At 41.1% G+C, this 23,474-nt stretch overlaps 1 protein-coding gene across 1 annotated transcript in view; it reads left to right on the top strand.

The window, feature by feature from the left end:
• LOC105562920 (laminin subunit alpha-1-like) overlaps positions 1-23,474 on the top strand; it is a 64,161-nt gene that overhangs the window by 20,337 nt on the left and 20,350 nt on the right. Inside the window, exon 2 of the mRNA XM_012014094.1 lies at positions 9,108-9,421. Within this exon, the coding sequence (XP_011869484.1) occupies positions 9,108-9,421 (314 nt within the window). The remainder of the gene's footprint in view (positions 1-9,107; positions 9,422-23,474) is intronic.

A 23,474-nucleotide genomic window follows, 5' to 3' on the forward strand; every position in this document is an offset into this window, starting at 1 on the left:
GGCCACAACGCCCGTATTAAATATTCTAAACATTGATAAACATCGATAATGTATAAAAACCAATTATTGTAGCTATTCTTGAAGTTTGGTAACAAAAATCTCTCTATTTTGTTGTTATTTGTGGTTTGGTGCTTCATTGTTCTCCATAACCATCAAAATATACACGTCAAAGTGAGACATGGCACTTCCAACTAAGTAAGATTTTCAAATTAAAACAAAATAATTTTGGCTTTTCTCATTACACATTTCAAAACCTGAACCTTGGCTATATTTCTATAATAAATTTATCGTGCTTTGCCCATTATTTTGATAATTATAATGCACATTATTAAATGTATGCTCGGCGGCTAATATGGCCAGCGACAAAGGTAGCTAATATGGCCAGCGAGTACAACAGAGTGTAGAGTACGCCAGTGCTGAGAGTGATAACAGCGAAGAAAGAAAAGTTATTTCTCACAATTTATTAATAAATTGTGAGAGCACGGCGTTACGTAGAGAGAGTGGACATACACATACACATTTCTTAAATGTGTACTCGTATGTTTAAAATATTTCAAAGTTTATGTTCTGTACGATTAAAGTAATACTTTACGATTAAAGTAAATACCTCATGACTTTTGCAAAATATTACTGTTTTGTACACTTTTTTTATAGTTGGCCATATTATCCACCCCACGTTTAATATGGCCAAAACGCATACTTTCAGATTCTTTTTTTTTCTTCGAATATGGATAGATTTTTATTGATGAAAATATTTTGTCATCAAAGCTTATTAAATACACTAGAATTTCAGAAAGTTACAAAATAAAAAAACCAGCGGTTTGAAAATTATGACCTCAAATCAAAACTATGGCCATAATACCCGCCTTTACCCTAATTACGGGATATTGTGCTAATTTGTAAGTGCGCCATTGTCAAGTGCGCGCATAATGAGAGAAGGGTAGGTCGGGAAACGATTGTCGTAGGGCGACTCACAGTCACCATTGTTATCATCGGCATAGGGATACTCTTTACGCGAGACAATTACACCGTTTCGAGTTCATTATCGGACGCGGCGGCGGCGGCGGCGGCCACGTGGTTGCACGCCGCCCGCCACTCAGGCATTTAAATTGCACGCGCCACGAAAGCGACTCGCGCGGCCCGGCTGTTCGCGGGACGCTGCATTTACCGTATCCGCAATTGCAGCCCGCTTTGACGTTTACCGCGCCAGGTGCACCGGACGTGTGTAAACAAAGAATTGTTACCGCGTGTACGCGCGCCTATTACAGTAGTTCGCTACTTGCATCCTCTCATTGTACTATTTGCATTCTTTCTTGTATTCGTAATTGTTCTGTGAACAGGCTGCTCGTAAAAAGTACTCGTACACGATATGAAATCACCCTATCACGCGATCGCGTAGCTCTCGTTGAATCGAGCATGCGAATGCACTTTCGCATGAATAGATTAATTTAGTATAACAGAGTATAAGCATTCATGGTTTTACATGCGTATATGTAAAGCTTATTTGACGTTCTGGATATTGAAAGTCACGTAACTTCAGGAAGCTGAAGATTTTTAAGTCACGCGATTCGGATTTTAGGCTTTGATTACAATTCCGCAAATCAAAATGTGACGCGGCAATCTTAGCGAGTTCAACACACGTTAAGGCAGATCGAACGGAACGTTTAATTGCGAGTTTACCGCCGAGTGCTAAACGCCGTTTCTGTTAATCCTTCTCTTATCCCGGCGTTGTATCACATCGAATTCTTGACTGGCGCGTTCGAGTACCGTGACCATTAATATTGCACCTCGTTAATCCCACAGTGAGCGAGTCTGATTAATCGATTGAGCCGCATGGCGATCGGCATCAATTATGGCTGCACCGACAGGTTTTCGTTTTCGGCCCGATATTCGCCGCGGGACGCCACTTACACGAATACCCGGATCGATTAATCGATTTCTCGCGGCGCTCAAACTATTCGAGTATTTTAAGTATTATAAGTATTCGAGTATTCGCGCGTATAAATCAGGTTGAAAACGCGATGTATCGAGGATACATCACGACTTACGCTCGTGATTCTTCCCGACCGTATTAATGACAGCGATGACAGGCTCGAAGATCAGAGAGACTGGACTGTCGTCAAAGTCTGGTTAATAAATTCACTTTGCAGTCTCGATATCTTTGAGCTTTCAAGAGCAAATAAAGTTCCACAGAGGAACAATAGTTCTCTCATATTATCAATCTTTGTCAAGTTGAAGACTGATTGTAATTAATTAATTTTCAATGACATTTAATTGCAACACGTAATTTTTTCCGACTATAAAATCGAAACGGTGAAATTAAAATTTTCGGACGTAAAAGTTATTAGTTTTGCAAACACAAGAAAGACTTCTGATGACTCTCAAAATATTTCATATTAAAGAATTCGAGCTTTCCACGATGTGGCAGCTTTCAATTTATTACTAAGTGGTAGCGCAAGTAGTCAGATGTATGAGATAGCTTATAAACGCTCGTAAATGTCCGTGCATACAGCATTAAGAAATGTCGGGATATCTTACCGCGTACACAGGCGTACTTCAGCTCGATAACAGTACACAGCTCTAGCCTGTACTCCACACGAAGAAAATTGACTTGGACAGTCTGAAGTGCCGGTCGCGGGCACTTCTTTTCACTGTCTCAATAGGATGTCTACAAAAATACACCGGCCGTCTGGGAAGCGCGCGGTGCTCCTTCCTGGCTGGCAGTCTCGCGGTCGTCAAAGAAGACCCGAGAATGAAGCGATAGAAATCCCGAAATTCAGCACAATTGCACAATGGTGCACGTGCTACGCCCGAGACCGAATCTCAGAATCACAAGGGATCCTTTAAGGGTCTATTCTATCTACGGTTTCCGGGCCCGTACCTCTCGGGATCGTAAGTGCTAGGTTTTTCTTCCTCAGAAAATCCTCGTCCCCCAGGAATGCCTGAACACATATATTGACATTAGACCTATTGAAGAAAGAACAGTTAAAGTAGCATTCCTGAAACTTCGACGCTTACGCGACTACCGCTTTCTCACTTTCCACCCATCGGCCGGCAGACGCGCTCGAGCCGCGTTTTACACGCCCGATATGTTAATGGAGATGTAAAGCGACACGTTCTCCTCACAGATACGACACGCTCGATAATTTATTATAATTATTGTTGGGCATCCGGATTCTTCGCCGCGTCAGGTGCTAACTCATTGCACGTGTCGGCCAGCAGGACCGTCGCGATTTCCATTCACGTAGCTACATACACTTGACGCGTCGATCCCTAAAAGTGAGTGGGTTTTACGACGACGAATGACGCAACAATAAACTGTAGGCCCGCCCCGATTCCATGCCCGAGCCAATATTTCATTATCGATACCTGTTCCGATACCGGTATCCGTTCTTGATTTGTAGCCCGCCGGCGAAACGAATGTATCTGCTACCTCGCACTATTTCATCGTTGTTATCGCCAATGATTACGCGATTTACTACGCACATCTTAATGGCTGTGAAAATGTGATGTTGGTGCGCGTGCACATTTCCTTCATTAAAAATAGAAGAAATTCATTCAGCTGTTCACCTAAAAAATTGAAAATAGTTATATCTATGCAATTAATTAAACACACTTAATTTATTGTTTGTTGAAATAACATTTTATCGCTAATAATTGTCAATTAGTCCAATTAAAACGGAATGTGTTATCGCTAGTAATTTTACTTTTTTTCGTCTCGGTATCATTAGAATAATTAATTTACGCTCTTTAACCCGGAATCACGTGTAACAATCCATGATTAATTACTGTAATCATAAAAAAACTCTTTGAAAGCCGTCCGAGAAGCCCAAGTCACTTTATCTTACGTCACCGAGGCAAGGGACTTGAATCAAGTCAGTGGCTCGCTTCGTGGGTACATATTTTTCTTTGGTGCTCACGAGAGGATGCGATCCTCGAAACACGGGTGAAACAAGCCGTAGCTGGCTAAACTATTAGTCATAAGGACCACCAAGCGCGTTCCTGGCACGGCCCAGTTGCATGTGAACCAAACTACATCGGGATATTTTGTAAACACGTTATCGTGAACGTGAGAGGAAATGGAACTCTTAAGTGCGGCCCCTCGATTTCTTCGAGAGGACACGATGCGCCTATTAACGGAACAAAAAGTTCTTCCTAGGGAAGAATGGTTTAAGCGAGTCTCATTTGATTCCCGAGAGAAAAGAGTTGCTTTTTGCTGGCCAATGAGCTGTGTAACGCGTGTAACGAACCGGAACGGGAACAAATAACCGTATTGCCGTCATTATTTTTCGACGTAATTCGGCGCTCCATTTGTACGATTAGACTCTTCGACGAGCCATACGTACCGTTGAGAAGATTTATTTCTGCTAGAGAAAGCACAATGAATAACTGAACACGTACGGCATAAATTTTGTCAGAGTTTATATATAATAACTTTAGTGTATTTATTGACTATATCTGGCATTTTTAATAAGACAGAAAATTTATTGCGAAAAATAGTACCTCAGCCAATATTACCTCACCCGCACGAAGCAGGAGACGCCCGCCTAGAGAGTAGGGAAGTCCAGATTCAAACTCTGGCTGAGGTAATATTTGTCGCATAATTTTTCTGTATTATTAAAAATGCCAGATATGGTCAATAAAAACGCTGAAGTTCTTAATTACTGCTGGCGACATGAAGACTATTCTTGTTAGTTTGAATATAATATTGGCTATGTTGTAAGAATAAGGTTTGAAAGTCCTTTTGTCTTCGTTCTTTTAGGATCCGTTTGTCAATTTTAATATGCCTTCCGACATTTTTCTATTCCGCATCCGTCTCGTTGAGCAAATCGTAAAGGCGTTGAGCAGGTAGGGTTTCGACGACATGATCTTAATAATAACGGCTATCTCTTCGCCGTAATTACCAGAAGTCTATCGCGACGACGCAAGCTCCATCGAGCGTGTAGCGATGCACCGGCACCGCCTCGTTCTCTCCGTACTCGGTATATCTCTTGGCGTTGCTCGCATGCGAATCACGCGAATCGCAGTCTCCTCTCTCGCGCGACGCGACGTTGCGTAGGTTTACTGCACACGCACGTGGACACGTGCGTCGTGCCACGCCGGCCGGCCGGTTGACCGGTCGGCGGAAAGACGGAACAGGGGTTATTTCTGTCGTCATCAGTCACTCGTAGCAGGTTTAAGTCGCTCCACGGCAGTACGAGAGAAGCAGAGGAAGAGAGGAGCACGAAGCAGGAGAGGAGACTCCGATTTCGTGCGCAGACATGACACAATGCCGTAGTCTCTGCTCCTTTTCTGGAATCGCCGTGCACGTGATCCTCCCCCTTGCCATGTTGCGACTATTATAAGAAGAGAGTATGTACATGTGAGAAAGTGGAGTATATAGTTAGATACGAGGGAGGAGAAAGCGCGATGCACTAAGCGCAGAGTGCTCGCCTAAGCACGGAAGCCGGTAACAAGACACATCTTTTCAGCTTGAATATATTTTTATAGTAAACATACTTAAGTGGATGCTAATTATAGATGGCTAATTATAGAATTCGGATGGATTGATTTCGACGTGGTAAATTATTTAGAAAAATGGAAATGCAACGGACTGATAATGCTGTTCCGAACATATAGTAGTATTTACCACTTTCTAATATTTTTATATGCGCTGTAGTACTTTTCAGCTTTTTATTCTAATATTTTTACATCCTTTCGCACATTTGCAATTATCTCTACGTCATTGCAAATAATGGTTGCGTTTCGCTTGAGCTGAATAATCTGATCGTGGGACGCGCGTGTCTTGAAACATTGGTGGACAGGCCAATTCATGAACGGAAGGATACATCGCTCACGACAAATGACTGTGTAGTAAATGTTCTCGAACCAAGCCTCTGCCAATTTCCTGATCACTCACGTCTCCTATCCCGTGTCAACGCGAACCACGCCCGCGTTCAATGTTTCACGCGTTTGCTATGCGTCGGAAATGCATCGAGCGTTTCCAGCGCGTCGAACGCGCCTCTTTGGAATTCCCAGAGCGATCGTTACGGTAGTAGCTGCAAGGTGCATCGGGGGTGCAATCGGTGAGGCGGGGAGAGGCGATCGTGATTCACGATAATAGATGGATGCTCCAAGGACGGGACAGATGGTGCGTTACCTTGAACTCGATCGGTTGGATTTAAATCGTTCGTCGAATTTCCATAAGAATGTGAAATTGTTGCGAGTACGAGAGCTTTCTCTAATATAAAATTATTATGTTTGAGTATGAAGGTGATGATTTTAATTGATGTTTATTCAATAGTGTGCAGATAATTTCTTCCTTTTTTGGCACATTATTTGGCACAATATTTGTATCATAAAATGTTGATTCGTTTATTTAACAATGAAAGGAATGTTCGCACGCTATTAGATAATAACAGAAGGTAACATTGTTGTCGCTTTCCTATTCAAACGATACTCTAGTCGTAAAAGGAACAGGAGCGGTTTGGTAGACTATAGCTTGACACGCGCACAATGGCCACTGTGAAACTTGGCGCCTTATTTTCAAAAATTGCAAGTTTTATTAACTGTTAATAAAACCTTCGGTTTTGGAAAACGAGGTGCCAACATCACTTAGTAACCGCACAATGCGCGTCCGCTCGTTCTCCGACGAACGCCCAGTTGCTTTCTTTCTACGCGCGCATAATGCGCGCAGTTTGGTGCAAGCAGCACGTCCGGGAGATTTCTGCCACGTTGTTCTTGAAATAGGGAGCTACGTGAGCGCGCATGGGGGCTTAGTGGGACTTGTACAGATTCGTCACCGGACCCAGAACAGCGAGCGAAGGCTTCGCCTTTTACGTGGCGGGCATTTGTTTTATTAGGGATTTTCTGGTGAGATGAATGCTTCGCGTGGGATGCTTTCGCGTAACATTTGCGTACGTCGCTTTTGTGTACAAAGAGTACCGATTAATTTCAAAAGTAATCTCAAGCAAAGTTTTAAAAAAATTATGTTTAAATTAATAATTTAACTACAAATTCAAATCTCTCAGCAAATGAGCTTTTTTTTTTTAAGTTTCTTGCTTTACAAGTAGTAGTACATAAATATATCAAAGACGGGTCTGTCTTTCTCACGCATTAATACTACAAAACGTGTATTCAGAAAAAGAACCGAATTAATCGGGGAAAATGGCAAGAGGCTCGTTAGCGGCGTGAAATATTGCAGCGCGATTAGTATAATCTGATTAGCACGTTTTGCGTAGCGTCGTTAACTATCTTTCTCCCGCTATATCGACAGTGAGCTCTAGCAGGGCTGTTATTAAATATTGTTTAAATGAGCGATACCGAAGGATCGTTATTTCTCGCCATGCGCTCACGTGGCGGCGTGTAATCCGCATGAAGCGAACATTAATCAAGTGTGATGGATCATGAATCGTACACCCGCAACATAACACTGACTAATAACAGCGACTTTTGGCAGGGTACAGCGCATAATTTTTAACATACATTTCAAATCTCCGACGAAAATCTAGATCCCACTCGTATTACTAAAGAATCCTTGATATTCATTTTATTGAAAAGTTCAAAATGATGATGTCAGACAGGAGATGACATGCATTAGCATCGACGTTTCCTGCGTAAGTAATAACGAGCTTAGGATTAGAGACAATTTACGCATGTCGTCAATCCGAAGGCGAGTAAAACGTACGACGAGTTATTAAAGTTCTGTCAACCGCTAATCAATTCTCGAGTCGTGTCGGAAAAAAGAACCCCAACCGATTGCTTCTTCCGTTGCAATTTCCACGATGCGAACGATGATCAATTCATTATCACTGGTGCGGCGCGGCGCAAAGTGTCTTTTATCTCTCAGCGCGCTATTCTCTCTCTTTCTCTCTCTCTCTCTCTCTGTCTTTCTCCTGGGGATAGCTCGTCACGTTTCTTCACGTGTCGTACGATGTACACGCGGGTAACCCGTTCAGGTGTTACCCGGGAAACCGGCGCAACGACGAACCTGTTCGCTGCATCTTCGCGCTGCATCTCCACGCTGCTCCGCAACTGGTTTCGCGTTGCGTTCTGTCAAAACCTGTTGATGGATGCATTGCCTAGCAGAAAATGACGGGATCGGGGCACGTCGCCTCGATTACACGTTTCCTTTTGCTTTTATTCCTTTTTTCTTTTTTGTCTCCACTCACGCGGTTTTCCCAGCCGGAGATGTTGAGCCGACCTACGTCTCCCGTACACGAAAAACAGCGACTTTTTCTGGTGTATTGTAATTACAACTGACATTCGTCCGAATGTAATTACACGCGCGCGTTGTAGTACCTACGTAGTAATTGACGTCTCTGATCGAACGGAGCTTGCATACATCCCGAACACCGCGGCGGATAAATGTATAATAAGAAGCGTTTCTTATATAAAATTAATTAACCATTAAATATAAAGACACATGTAAAATATTGTAACCTATTAAGGAAGTATTTTTAATTAGGACAATATTGGATAATTAGGATAATCTTGCAATGCTTTATTTAATTAGCATTGTGGAAAGTTTGCTAATTATTATAGATTTTTTCTACTTTATCCAATAATAAAAAATCTGAGAAAGAAGACTTGCAATGTAAAATTAGCTTTTCGTTCGCGTATTTTCCGCATCAAACGAATTTACGAGACGCTAATGTACACCTCCGACCTCACAAGCAGACGCTTGTGGAATAAACATAGCTAGGCACTGAGACTCACGATGATTTATCGACGCTATGTATCAATGTATGATTCATCAATGAAAGCACCAGTAGTCTCATAAAACAAAACTAAAAAGGGATTAACGGCTAGAACAAAGTTTTAACGACGCGCGGACTCTATTTCGGAATCTTGACAGTAGTTTAGATGATGACAGACTCAACAGAACCTTTAGAAAGTCCACGTTGCCTCAGTTTTATATCGGCAATAAATTATAATGACGTTTATAACATTGTTAAAAGTCTCGTAATTTGTCTGTGTAAAACTTACATGTACAGACTGATAGGGTAAAATAAAAAATATTACGATATTTAGATATAGAAAGATTTAATAGTTGTATCTCTTATTATGTGCTGTATAATTTTTCTTTTGTATTTTAACCTGACGGGAATTCTCCGTTTTGATTTCAGCTCACAATCAGAGAGGTCCGTACAGCCTGAGTAAGAGCTTGAAAAATAGCGGCCTCTTTCCGTCCACGTTCAATGTCGCCGCGAAAGCAGACATTTATGTAAACGCGACGTGCGGTGAGGAGGGCCCAGAGACTTTTTGCAAGCCCTCAGAATCGTCGAGATGCGCCGTCTGCGACTCCAGGAGTCCGGATCCCGGCAAGAGGCATAACATCAGCAATATCCTCGACTCGAGTCCCGGTAAATGGTGGCAGAGCCCCACGTTAGCCAGAGGCGACCACTACGACTATGTGACGATCCTCCTGGACCTCAAGCAGGTAGGCTTAAGCGATGAACATAGTCCGGAAAATATTTTATCCATTTTTTCACCGAGATTTGCACGTGACAACGCTAAACATAAACTTGCGATTTGAATGACTTTAAAGGGATGAGTGAAACAACCTTTTAAGCGAGCGCTTCGCGATGCTTTATATTCACATCTGATCTTTCTTTCACTTCGTTTTCTGGATGCATCTCTTTTTTTTCCATGACGCATTATATCGCATTAAAGGCCCTTTTGTCCTCGTCCTTCGAAAAATCGTAAAACGACTTTTGTCCTCTCGTTAGATGCTCGTTTCTTGTATTATGCTCTTTGATGTCGATTTATATCGTTTGCCGACAATGGTGAAATGGACAGAGAAAGAGAAAGATACAAGAAACGAGAGAGTCGAAGCCGATTTGTGCAAAGTAAGACGGAGAAAGACGTGTATGGGCAAGATGAAGAAGATAGAGAAGCTGTAGAGGATCCCTTTCCGGAAATTTACGTGCCGGCTCGCAGGTATGCGCCATGTAGCTCTTCGGCCTTTAACAAATTGTGAGTGGCGGCTAAGAAAAACGTTTTAACGAGCACGACAGCCCTTTTTTTTGAGAGACCGTTAGTAATGAGGACGCTCGAAAGTACCGCGAAATGGATCCTCAGAATCAAGTGCCGACGCGATAGACAAGAGTGAACTAAATTTTTATGAGAAGAAATTCCTATATATAGAAACTCGTCAAAGTGCATTAAAATACATCGTCGTTAATTAAATGCCCCGAAAGAATTATATTTGCAACCGTGATTTTTCAATTAGAAAATTAAACATCTTTGAATATTATGAAAGTTTTTAAGAGTGCAAAAGTAAATATTAAATAACATAAATGGCATTCACTTATTACCGACATATTAAAAAAAATGAGAAACGTAAAAGAAAATTAATTTTGCACGAAGTACTATTTAATTAATAAAAAGTTAGCCATTGTTGGAATTTTTCAAATTTCGTATTATAATTTTATGACGAAATTATGATATATACAGAATAGATAAAATAGTGCATAAATATCTAGACCGTTTGGAACGTGTGTCTTTAAAAGAAATCTTATACCGAGAGTAATAAAATATCGCAGATGTTCTGTTGGCGGACACGTGAGCGCGGTTCGCTAATTGATCCTCCCACGGGATACGACAGCCGCGGGCTGTCCCTGAGCAAAATTGATACGTTAATACGCCCGTACAACTGGTACCATATAATAATGAACACGTTAAGATAGGCGAAATCTTGCTGTATAATTAAGCGACGCGAAGTTGGTGGGCCGCAACCTTGGCCCTTAATTGGACGCTGATTGCGAGCCTAATTCTTTCTACCCGTTCGGGATATCTTTCGCGTGTGATGGCGTCGTGGGTGTATCGTTTACAAGGGCCGATTCTCTTATAATAGTCCATAATTCAAAGATTTGATTGAACGACGGATAATACGTGCAATCGAGTTCTTATCTCCTGAAAAATAAACACCTTTGACGAGAAAAAAACGGCAAAATCTTTTTTTAATAATATGTTTGTATTATGAATATCTTCTAATTTGTTTGCTAGGAGAATTTACATTACATGTAATGTTCGTTATATCAGTACTTAATTAATTAATTAGTGGAATATGTGCAATAAGAAAAGTACAGCTTTAATATTAATCAAATTGAATTTTTATTTTATTTTAATTAGCTGTCACATGATCGATTATATAATCTCGTAATACACAATAAGAAAGTCAGTATTCTGAAATGAAGCATAATTAAGATTATTCTGGAAGAATAATCTTAACAATGCGCATTGCTTCTTGGCAGCATGAGATTTAGGATCTGCAGCCCGAGGTGTTTCTCTCCGGGTAATAATCCTGTAGTACCTTTGCGTTGTGTTTTTTTGTGAAGAGAAGATTGCTTGCGATTCATTGCGACATTTTTAAATTACGGTCCGTGAATATCGGGAATGATTATGTTAATCGGCGAATAAGCAGGACGCGAGGGAATATATTTATGGTCCTCGTTAACGTTCATTGCGCTTATTAATTTTATGACCGTCCGGCGCTGCTCATGATTGTTTCTTTAATCGCGCGAACCGATGTTAGATCGATACGATACACCGGTTTTTGTTGTTATTACCTTTGTAGCTATGCAAGCCACCTAAGTCGAAAGAAAGATATCCTTTTCAGCACAAAATTGTAACAACCTGAAAATGACGGTTAATCTTCACTTTACGATCTCTACTTTTGTGCTTAGTATCTCTTTAGAATTATAATAATACGAGTAATTTTATTAAGAAACTTTTTTAAATTTTAATGAGGATTTTGGGGCTAATTCTGTTAGCACTAATTTAAATATTATATCAATAATATTAATCAGTACTTGTTAGGCTGAAATCTTTTGAAAAAGAAGACGATGGTGTTAATCATCTGTTTTTGTGTATTACTATTGCAATAACTTAAAAGGGAAGTTTTTTCGCAAAGTGTAAACTTGTAGAAAAGTTGAAATTCACATCCTGATATGCTAAGAAAAAAGTTTTCACGCATTGATTGCCGTTAACTCGTCTCACGTGTAACTTCTGTTTGCGCTACTGATTGGCACAACCGAGCGTCAGGATTAGCCCCGCCTCCCACGCGAAGGCGTACACGGTGGAATAAATTAATTTGTCTGTGCCTAAAAAGGCCGCCTGATGGACAACCTTTATCTCGCTGTACACGGTGAGAGGGCCGAGAGCGCGTTGCGCAATAATTAGTAGACGGCTACAAATGATCATCAAACATTGAGAAGGGAGCGATCGCCGCCGCGACTCGTGTGCGTCTTTTTTGCCGACATGTGTTGCCTTTCCTCGCGGCGCAAGAGGAGGAGCTGGGATGGTGACTGACCGTGGTCGTATGAAATTCATTAGTATACCTAATGGAATCTTGAAAATGCATTTAATATATTTTGCATGCGAAAACAGAAAATCCATTATGCGGGAAGGTACGATAGTTAATGAAGTATCTTCCATAACGGCCTGAGCGCGATTAATAATTCTTAAAAATTTAATAAGAGTTACAATCCCCGCCGTTGTAGAAAATTTATTAGTGTTCTCGAAGGAGAAAATATATTTCATATATTTGGCAATGTTCATGTATACGTTAATTGGTATATTATCGCGTTCATGTGTATATTGCAATGTACGATAATATAGGATAATAGATGAATTATACGGACGTTAGTGATCGCTGAAATGTTTCCAGTAACAATTGAGCAAATTATAAAAATTGATAGAAAGCTCGGGAATTGTGGTCCGATGATAGAACATTTCTCAATATTCACTGCAATGTTAAATAATTTGCATCAATTTGAACCGACGTAACATTTTAACAATACATCTCGAAAGTTACGTCACAGAATCAGCGTGAATTTATGATATCGCATGCTATACCACTCGCGTGGATCACCAAAAGGAGAAGTTATCCTGTCGAAGGATCACGGAAGGATCAGACCGCGCGTCAAACCGCCTCCCTCGTATGGCGTCGGGACGAAACGAACAAGTTATCGCCCGTCGTAGATCGACGCCACCTCTAACCCTGCGATGAGGTATCGAACGTGAAAAGGGGCAGCGAATGGTACTCGTGTCGAACGACTGAAGCTTCGAATCCTTCATTGTTCACGGATTAACGAGTGGAGTCGCCGTCGTTCCTCGAACGCTTGTTCGAGGTCCTCGAACCTGCGCGCGCGCTGTCTTCTCCTTTGGCCGGGTGAATGAATCATCTTCCTGGGGCGGACGGGACTGGAACGAGGGGAAGAGAGGGAAGGAAGAAAGTGAGAGACGGACGAAGTCACGAAAATAATACCTCGTAGGGTGGAAGATCGCTCTTCTCGTCCGAAGGCGGGCTTGTTCCTTTTTCCTATTCATGGCCCGGACCTTGCGGGATTGCGGATGATGTATACATAGCTACACAACCGTGCCTTTTTACCCGGATTTTATGACCGTGCGCGCAACATTGTGCGTTATTGGATCGTTATGGATCGAGACGCTTTTAAATTAAGCAACGTGGTATCCCGCATGATGTACCGTGCCAATTTCTTCGCATCCATAAAAACGTGAAGAGCGATGGAACCGTAAACTTTTTTCTCTTAAAAATTTGCGCCACATTTGGTTAATATCGAATAATTTTCTAAATCCAAATTCTCTTTCTGATGAAATTGTCTATCTCTTCTGATAGAGCCTGCAATAGAATCACTGAGAGAAACGGAGGATAAAGAGATTAGTGTGTCTTTATATAGATATCTATAATGAGAATATACAAATCATCGTGAATCATGATAGTCTCGATCGAAATCGTCGAGTATATGCTGGAGATGGTGGTCGTCGAACGGTTTCGTGCCTTTTGTCGGAACAGCTACCGTTGTGGCACGTCACGAATTTACCTCGTAATTCAATTCCCACGGCCAGTGGCGATAATTACAGGCCGCGGCGCGCGGCTCTTACGCACAACGGATCCACGGCCAGCCATCTTTTTGCCTTCTGCTCGCACAGCAGACCGTTGATCGTCCGCGTTACAGGGTGAAGCGATTAAAACCAGGCCCCTCCGCGATGCCAGCCTCGGAACGATAATCGTATCATCGATCCACGGTCGTCAATTAAAAGAAATAAATCAAAGCGCGCCATATAAACCGATAACAGATCGTAATCGAAATGGGTGATTGTATGACGCCATTTAGATAGTATCATATACTAAGAAACGACCCTCTCTCTCTCTCTCTCTCTGGCTTTTTCACTCAAACGTAATATTTTTTAAGTAACTTTTCAATAATTAATTTATTATCATTTTCTGCTAATTAGAATTGAAAATTTAATTTGAGATTTGAATAAAATTGAAAATCTTCCCAATTCTTTTTCTGGCGTCTTCTACAACTTCTTTTTTTTCAATTTAGAATTGATTTATCTGTATTGTCCTCTCAGCAATGCTCGATTCGGTAACGTATAAATATACGCACACACGCGATCGATTAATATGCCGGACGTAAGATTGGTCTCTTTTCTTGCTTTCATGCTTTTTTCTTACTACTCTGTAAGAACAGCTTACCTGCCGAGTGAATAGCGTGAATTATCATCCAGGGCCGCGTTCGGACCGACAGGGGCCTGGTTATTAAGATATTTCGGGGCGCGATGATATTGCCCTCAGCCTTATTGAAGACTTCCTTAGCAACAAGACACCGTGGCACACGACGATATTCGCACTCGTGTCTTCGCGCGCAAATTGCTTTTCTTTGATTCGCGAAACCGGCCGATAATTAAAACGTCATTTTATTTATGACGAAGCGAAAGTTTTACGGGACGTTATCTTATGCGGGTTCACGCGCACGCAATAAAAAGGATCGCGCGAGGCGAGAAGACACGCACGCGGATCGCGCTTATATCGGAAATTGGCTTTCGTTAAGTCAAGAAGCGGAACGAAATTTAAAGCGACATTTTGTTTATCGCTCCGCGAATCTTACTTTATTGCGATGTTATTGGTGGGCTGCCTGGGAAGGTCCGCGGCGAAAGGACGTGCGCACCTTCGCGCGCCTTTCGAAAGCGGGCTAAACAAGAACATAATTTAATTAAACATTGATTTGTTTTCTCTTAAAAATGTTACGCGGTTCCCGGTTTCGTTGATACATTATCTGCGATCTGCGAACTTGCTGTGTATAACGTTTAAAGTTATCTGTATGCGTGGAGAATTTACATCTCCGTTTACGCTCGTTGAAAAAAGATGGATGGTTGCTCTGTCAAAAGTGCTTGGGTAAAAGAGGAAAATCAACTTTTACGTCGACTCACAGGTGTGCGAAATATTTTAAGGCTCCCGACCATGACGCCAGTCGTCGCTGATGGAAACTTATGAGCCAACACTCGAACGCGACGATGGCACGTCGTGACCGGTCGAGCCGGAACGAAATGTGAGAAAATCGAGGTATAAAAGGAACTGACGATAAATCAATCCGGTCTTGTCCTGCTCTTCGGCCGAAGTTCGAGCGAATTGAAGGGTTGCGCAACTTTTGCCGAAGATTTGTAGCGCGATACTATTTAAATACCAATTTCCTCTCTTTCCTCGATCAAGATTGTTATATCCAGAATCGTGATTGCGCGAGCGAAATTATTCGATCATATTGAAGTATGCCTCCCGTGAAGCAGTATTAGAAAATATTTCCTCGTGGTACTATTGATGATCGAAACGTGATGTAGCGCCATATTTGGAAAAATATTTGCAGTACATCCCGTTATAAAAGGGATCAAGGGTCATAATTCGCCATCGTGACTCGAAGACGGCGAGAATGGAAAACGAGAATACCGCGCCGGTGATAAATCGAATGAATTTCTTGCTTCTGTACCTCGTACCGAAAGCGTGTCAATTACATGGTGAAATTTAATTACTCGTAATTATATTGAAGAGGCGAGATGACGTCGGAGGGAAATATGAGGATCATTTGCATCCTCGGATTACTCGCATTCACTCTACGCTCCTCGTGCGCGGCGCGTTCTCTTAATCGCGAAATTATCGGGAATCGATTGAGCGCGTCGGGAGTTCGTGATTGGAAACAATTATTATTACAACGTCAGAGGTGTAGCGGGACGAGTGTTAATTTGGAGCGCCGGATATGCGATACACTGTTAGAAGCAGTGTGTGAATATCACACACTTTATCGCATGTGATGTGTGTCCGCCGTTTCAAGACGTCTGTAAGTGTGTGACTTTTTTCATGCACGAATGGATGTTTGATTTTATTGGCGTGTGTGACTTTTCACACAAATGGAGGTGTATCACTTATTTAGGAGTGTAATTTTCAAGGTGCCAATAAATGTGTAAAAAAGATTGCACTACATTGCAAATCCAAGTGTTTTACTATTATACACAAATGTAATTTGGTGAAAGCACTTTTTACACGTTTCTTGCCGTTTAAAACAACTTATTACATTATATGATGCGATTCAAGTGGGAGGTTAGGTTAGGTTAGGGAAATTTAGGTTTTAGGAGGTAAGGGAGGTTAGCGGAAAGAACATGAATCAGAAATAAAGAGGAAGAACGAGGTTTCCGAGATGTTAGCAATAGGACACAGTCTAGACTTGAAGGCACTTTATTCACGATCGTCCGAAGCACAAAACGGATGGGATTACACACGGTAGGATATCTACAACGAGCACTGATTTCGCACGATGTTGTCTAGGGTAGTTGCAGTATGTGACTGATCAGTGTCTGACTAGTAAGTGCGTTACTATACTCAGTGTGTGAATTTTCCAAAAGTGTGTTATATTCAAACGTATAGAAATATTACACATGTGTGAATATTACGATATTTGACTATTTCAAACATTATTAGATGTTTGATAAAATCCATACATTGAAGTGTGTGATTTCCACACATTCTCTAATGCATTTCACACGCGCATATTAAGAGGATAATGCATGACGTTTGAAAAATAATGCATTAAATATGTGTGACGCATTAATATTCACACATTTCAAGTGTGTGACGTGTTAATATTCACACATGTGTGATAGATCTACTTCTAACAGTGTATTTGTAGCTCGAGATCCGTCAATAATGATTCTGCATTTAGATAATGAATTTCTCGGGGCCCACCCTGACTTATTTAAAGTGATCACTTCCCGTCACGTCGTTACACTCTGACAACTTTACGGCAATTAAGCTTGTACCACATGAGACGCGCGCTTTCGGGTTATTTTTAAGTCGCGCTTCGTGAGGGAGCAAGAGGAAAAACGGATATAGACGGATGCGTTTGAATCGTCGCGGTGCACGTGAGAGCCCGTGTGTGAAGGGTTAATGATCGGAAGCACGTGGATTTTTCATTTCGCTTCTCTCCTTTCCCCCGCCTCTTCCGGCGAGGAGGCTCATGGCTCTCCTCGCGAGTGCACAGCCGGAAAAGAATAAATGCGGTAAGCACTGGACCGTTTATGGAGGCTTGGTTTATGTCGCGCCGCAGGTATACCGGAGCAGGTATTTACTCGTGCACAGATTGTACACGATGCCTGCATACTTTCGGCATCTTCCCCGGCATCGAGGCGGACGTACGTACAAGTATTCGTGGCTCGGTTCCGAGGGAAGAGCACAGTAGGGAAAAAAAAGAGGAGGCCCCCCCGACCAAGGAGGAGCGAGGGCCGCAACTTGAAACTCGGTGGGCTTTCGCCTCGTACCGTACTGTTGATCCGACTGCTCACGAAATCGAATTACCCGGTCCGATTAACCGGCGGTGCTTGTGGAGCGGAGGGATTGCGGCTTCGGCGTGATTCATCGACCCCGATCAATTATCGCGCTTGTTGCGTGCGAGGTTTCTTCCTCGTTCATTAAATGTTTGGCGCAAATATCTCCTACAAAATAGTTTTTTACTTAACATTTAAATATCTCGCAATACATATTTGCGACAAACTCGCGAGATTCTCAAGTATTACAACCGTTTGGATCTCATTTTATTTTTTCAATAGTATTAATGAATAAGTTCACAGAGTAATGTTGCCATCTACTCAGACAGAGAATAGATGAGATTTTTATATCCCTCTTTGTCTCAAAGTAGAAACTTTTATCTAAATCTTTATATTTTCTCCGATAAGTTGCACTTGTGGATTCTTTGTAACTCAGTCGTGGAAAGATTCTGGAGGGAAACAACTCACATTTCTGGAGTATGAGTTTAATCTGTGCCGTGATAACGAAGGCATTTTCGTAGACATGAAGTATTTGGGGACAAAGAATTTATGTAACCTGTTGTGAGAGGTTTCTCTCTTTCTCTCTCTCTCTCTCATCACGGCTGACCCCATTTTTAAAGAAGCCCGGGCAATTCTCTTTGAGAAACCAAATCGAGTCGTAAAATCGACGGCCTTGGACCACCCAGGACCACCCCGATAATACGTTTCCCCGAACTTTCTCGAGTAATGAGGGACGATTCTACTCATAACGAGCCTCGGAAGATGTTACGTCCGTATTATGCACATTAGTATAAGTTAAATATCGTGTTCTCTAACGTTACGCTCACAATCAAGTTTTTCTCTCTAGCGTTGGCCCACTTTGCAATTCAACCGACGAGTCGTAGTAGGACGAATCTCATTTCTGGTCACTTCCTTTGTATAGTCGTCATCGTTAATTTCCATGACGAACGGATTTGACGTGCCTACGTATAAATATTATGATATATAATTTTGAATGTGTTAATTATATTTAAAAAAAAACCTTGCGTAACTCCGATGAGACGATTGGTGAAAAGAGAATCGTGTTTTCATACCAGCTCGCGGTCTCGCATCCAGACTAATTTCATCAGCGCACTTGGGATTTCTCGTTAACGCGCGACGAAAGCGGTCCTCGCACGCGTATTCGTTGCACGTGCACGAATGTCTTTTGGCAAACGTCGCGGAGCATTGGACCAAACCGAGATCAGATTGGCAAGAGACCAGGACGTGGAATCCTTGGTGGCAGACCGCGCGGTGTCCGCTCGTCGCGTCGGTCTTACCCGCTCGGCCAAGTCCGAAGGCGAGCTCTCGCGAGATTTCTTATTTCAAGAAGCGAAAGAAGCTTCTATGTTACGTAGTTTGATACATAAGTTCGTATCGTCTGAAGGAATTATTCGATTGCAGTTAATACAACCATACATACAAAATTTTATGTACATTATTTAAAGTTAATACGCGACTTGGAGTACTTTTATGAGCACGCAAAATAATTGGCACAAAATTTGAAATCGCAATTTTTATTCCATATATGTCAGACATATTCGCGAATTTTTGAATTCCCTTGTCGCCAACTACAACGTACGTGGCAATATAAGTCGATTGAGTTTTTAAATAGCGAATGAAATTGCAGCTATATTTGTCTGATTGCAATTGAGCGATAAGGCACAATGCACGATGAAGTAATACAGATATATACTTCCCCGTCAAATTGCTACTTCGGTTATATAAATTGCTCCGGCGTAATGTCTCCCGAGGTCGCTGCACCAACTTACATGTCTGAATCCAATTTTGCCGAGCTACCCTCGCTAAGTTCTCTAACACACGCGCAATCGAATTTCACTCTTCGTCAAATGATCGTTTCCCTCGGTGACGTTTCCTATAATTTGATTCCGTTCACGCTGCTCGACGTAAAAATTCGATTTCCAGACGCAGCCCTTCGCGGAAATTATATATTCTCTTACCATGTCAATTTCAATTTATGATATCTCGATTATTAGCAAAATTGGGTAAATGAAGAAGTATGAGAAAGTGCTAAAAAGAAAGTTTTGTTATTTTTTTTTTCTTGAACTACAGATCTCTCATAAAATGAGAGCCAAAATTAATATTTATATTTGACCGAAGAGATGAACAAAAGCAATGTTGCCAACGGAAAACACGAATAATTATAAAAATTATTGTTTAATTTTTAATTTATTTCGTTACATTATTATATTATTCGGGCTTTAATGATATAATATACAATGACACAAATAACGCGTTATACGTTATATATATATAATATCAGATGACATCTGCGATCAGCTGCTTCGGAGAGATCTGGAAAGTGTCAGTTTGGATATGCAATCGTCGAAAAAAGACGCGGGATTGCACATGACGTGTTTAGGCTTTGGTAATTTTATATCTAACGGAGGAATTTCAGATCGCGACGACGAATCCCTCGTCTCGCCGTCACGAGTCCCGTAATCGGATTAAGTCGTCTCGCGTTACTTTAAATCCGTCCGCAATTAATACGTCCACCTTCTAGTGGTAGTAACGGAAGGCTTCTCCGATAAATCTGCTCGTTTCGTGCATACAGTCCGATGCATCGGACCGAGACGTGGTAGCCAGCGACATGACATATCATCAAAATACGGCCGTCATAAGTAAAGCCGCTGCATAGAAAGAGAAAGAGAGAGAGAGAGAGAGGGAGAAGAGAAGAGAAATATGTGGAACGTAAACGCGACTATATTTTATACTCCGTACTTATGAATCGAGAGAGCGGAAATACGCTCGTTTGATCTCAAACTTTGAGAAATTTTCACGAGTAGTTGAAATAAATAAGTTGTCGCACGCGATTGCTGAATATTAATACGCAACGTTAGTGTACAACAAATTCTGGAATGAAGCTCCATTACAATAAACGAACAAATTTTACGCTACACAAATAGTATAACATTCTCTAGTTTACGTTTTGAATTTATATTGTAATACGATTGCACTTTTGGTCGTAAAATTGCGTTATTGTGCCAATGTAAAAGTTTTGCCCCTTAAAACGAGTTGAATAGGCTACAAGATTTCTCGAACGCTTTATTAGCTACTGTGCAAGATTATGTCGTAGATAACGCTATACGGCGTGAAAATATCCCGCAGCTAGTATACATTAGTCAGCTTTATTCGCGCCGGCAGTTCGTCAAGTGAATCGAACGTCTAATTAACATTTCAAGAAAAGTTTATTTTATACTCGCACAATTTCCCGTCACTGTGCATTATGTTAGTGACCCAGTACGCGAGAAACATGTTTGATGCCGAGCGGGAATTTAAATGGCAAAAAATGTTACGTGTCAGACACTCCCCGAATATTTTTGCGAGCGCGCTGCTTCTAAGAAAGGTAGCAATAAGCGGTTTGATTTAATAACATATCTCGAGCGCATTTTTCACGCAATATTCTCCCGTGCAATCGATGATAACACGTTATGCCAGCTTATTCGTAGCGACATTTAATTGATTGGTTTATCAAATTATTTTAAGCGTAGCTTGAATGAATAATATCGGGCGCTAGTTGCTTAATTACATATCGCGTCCACAAGTTTCCTATAGATCTCTTATCATTGCTATCAGTACCATCAGAATGTGCTCTATTTTACTGCAATGGCTCTCTATAAATTCGTCATGCATTTATACGCGTAAATTAAAACGTTACTTGATAATTACGATACAGTTGTTAAGAAACAAGTAATAAGATACGTGATATACTTGGTGTTTGATTCGAGTGGGACAAATAATAGCTTTATTTATTAACTTGGAATTAACGTATAAAGACAATTCCTAAAGTAATAGTATAATAATTAATATGTTCTCTGTAATCACGCCGTAAAAAGTTGATAACTCGCAGTGTGAACATGGTATTTCCTCCGTATTTTCAATTATCTTAATTTTTCCATTTGTAACAAGTTTTATCCGCTGCGTACTCTTCGTGAATAATTTGCTTTCAAATTACATGCAATTCTCGGATAATTACATCGAGCGGAATGCCAATCACGAATGTCTAATTAAAATAGTGTTTACAACTGCGTTCACGTCATCCCGATCGATCGCGACAACTCGTGGTAGGCGCATTTTGAAGTCTGCTCACGTGGGAGTCGAGAGGCGCCTATCTTCCAAGAGAATCGCTTTTGTTCTGCGTTTTACCCTGTTTCTTCACCCTTCGACTATCGTGGGTTGTTCTGTTTGCGTGGGACGACAATGAAGAGAAACGTTAATACGTGATGACAAATACTTGTCTAATAACGCAAGCCCTGTAGGCGGTTTCTCGTTTTTCTTTTGGAAAATAGATTTTCGTAGGCTTAGCGTGTAATAATTTATTTTCAATATTTAGTATTCTACCCGAGGGTACTTACATCTAATATCTCGTGTAGGTAAAAAATATAATTATTAGGATTTTACCTATTTATACTTGCGTATTTTTGGAAGAAAAGCTATGATTTGCACTTTTATAATTTTTTTTTTCGTTGCCAAAATATTCTTCATCAAATCTAAAATATTTTATGTATTTTTTTTGCATATTTAACACGAACTTTAACACACTATTTGTTGCATCGCGCCACAAGTGACGAGTACTCTCGTTTTCTCATTATTTCACGCTTAACTTGTTGAACAAGGCGAGATGACATCGCGTGTGTAAATCATTATTACTCTCGCTTCTGCAAGAAGTGATAGCGAGAGAACTCGGGATTTCTAATAACAACGGACATTTCTTCGTTGCTCGTCGACCCCGAAGAAAGTCCGGGCGAAGCGAGGTACAGATGCTGCGAGCCTTAACGGCTTCGGAAACCGGCCGTCCGGTAAATTTTCTTGCCGGTGCGCTCTTCTCTTGGTGCACCCCATTTACGGACCTGGCGAGATAGCGTGCAATGCCAATTTATTAGTGATGCCCCTTAGCCTCGGTCAAGAAGGGGGTCCCGCGTTGGTCGCGCCCATAAAGGGGTGCTGGAGCACCTTACTTCGTGAGAATCTTCGTAACGACGACCGGCGACTTTTGTTCACCATGTGAGCAAACATGTTGTGGCAACTCTTTGTTCGTTACTGAATTTACGACGCGGTTTAATCACCCACGAGTTTCGTTCAACTATACTTTAAGAAGTGTATAGTTGAAAGCATGTGCCGTTTCACTGCAATGGCTTTCAATAAATCGCATTTGCATAAACATTTTATGCATAATATATTGCATAAATATGTTATATTATCAATATAAATCGTGCAAATTAAAACATTACTATTGATATGAATGCTAAGGAATAAACAATTTAATGCATGGTAGAATATATTTTGTATCTTAGTTGAGTTAATTCAACTTATGTTTCATGATAATGTACGCGTCTGCAAACGCATCCGTCGTCGCAAACATTTGCTGGATGCTAAAGTCATCTATCTGTTTTACCGACACACTCGAATATAGTTTTTGCGCTGCTGAATCTTTTTATTAGTTTTTACGCCTAGAATAATACCAGGATAAGTTGCGGACCGCATAGCAGAACGTTTTTATACTTGAAACACTCGGGTCAGAAGTCTAATGAGAAAGATATTGATATTTGAAATTTTCGATTTTTTAATCGTGAGCAATTTGAATTTGGCTTTATAAAATTACAAAATTCTTCCACGCAATTACAGTACGCGTAAAAACAAAGCGGGGGGTTCACGACTTTATATAAAAAACGAAGAGAAATTAAAAATATCAGCATGTGAAGCCTAACCACAATTACTTATAAAGCGATATTTTTTATTTCTCTTCGTTTTTTATATAAAGTCGTGAACCCCCCACTTTGTTTTTACGCGTACTGTAATCGCATGGAAGAATTTTGTAATTTTATAAAGCCAAA

This window comes from Vollenhovia emeryi, unplaced genomic scaffold (assembly GCF_000949405.1).
Source record: "Vollenhovia emeryi isolate VEMERY1.0 unplaced genomic scaffold, V.emery_V1.0 DF939182.1, whole genome shotgun sequence".
NCBI lineage: Eukaryota > Metazoa > Arthropoda > Insecta > Hymenoptera > Formicidae > Vollenhovia > Vollenhovia emeryi.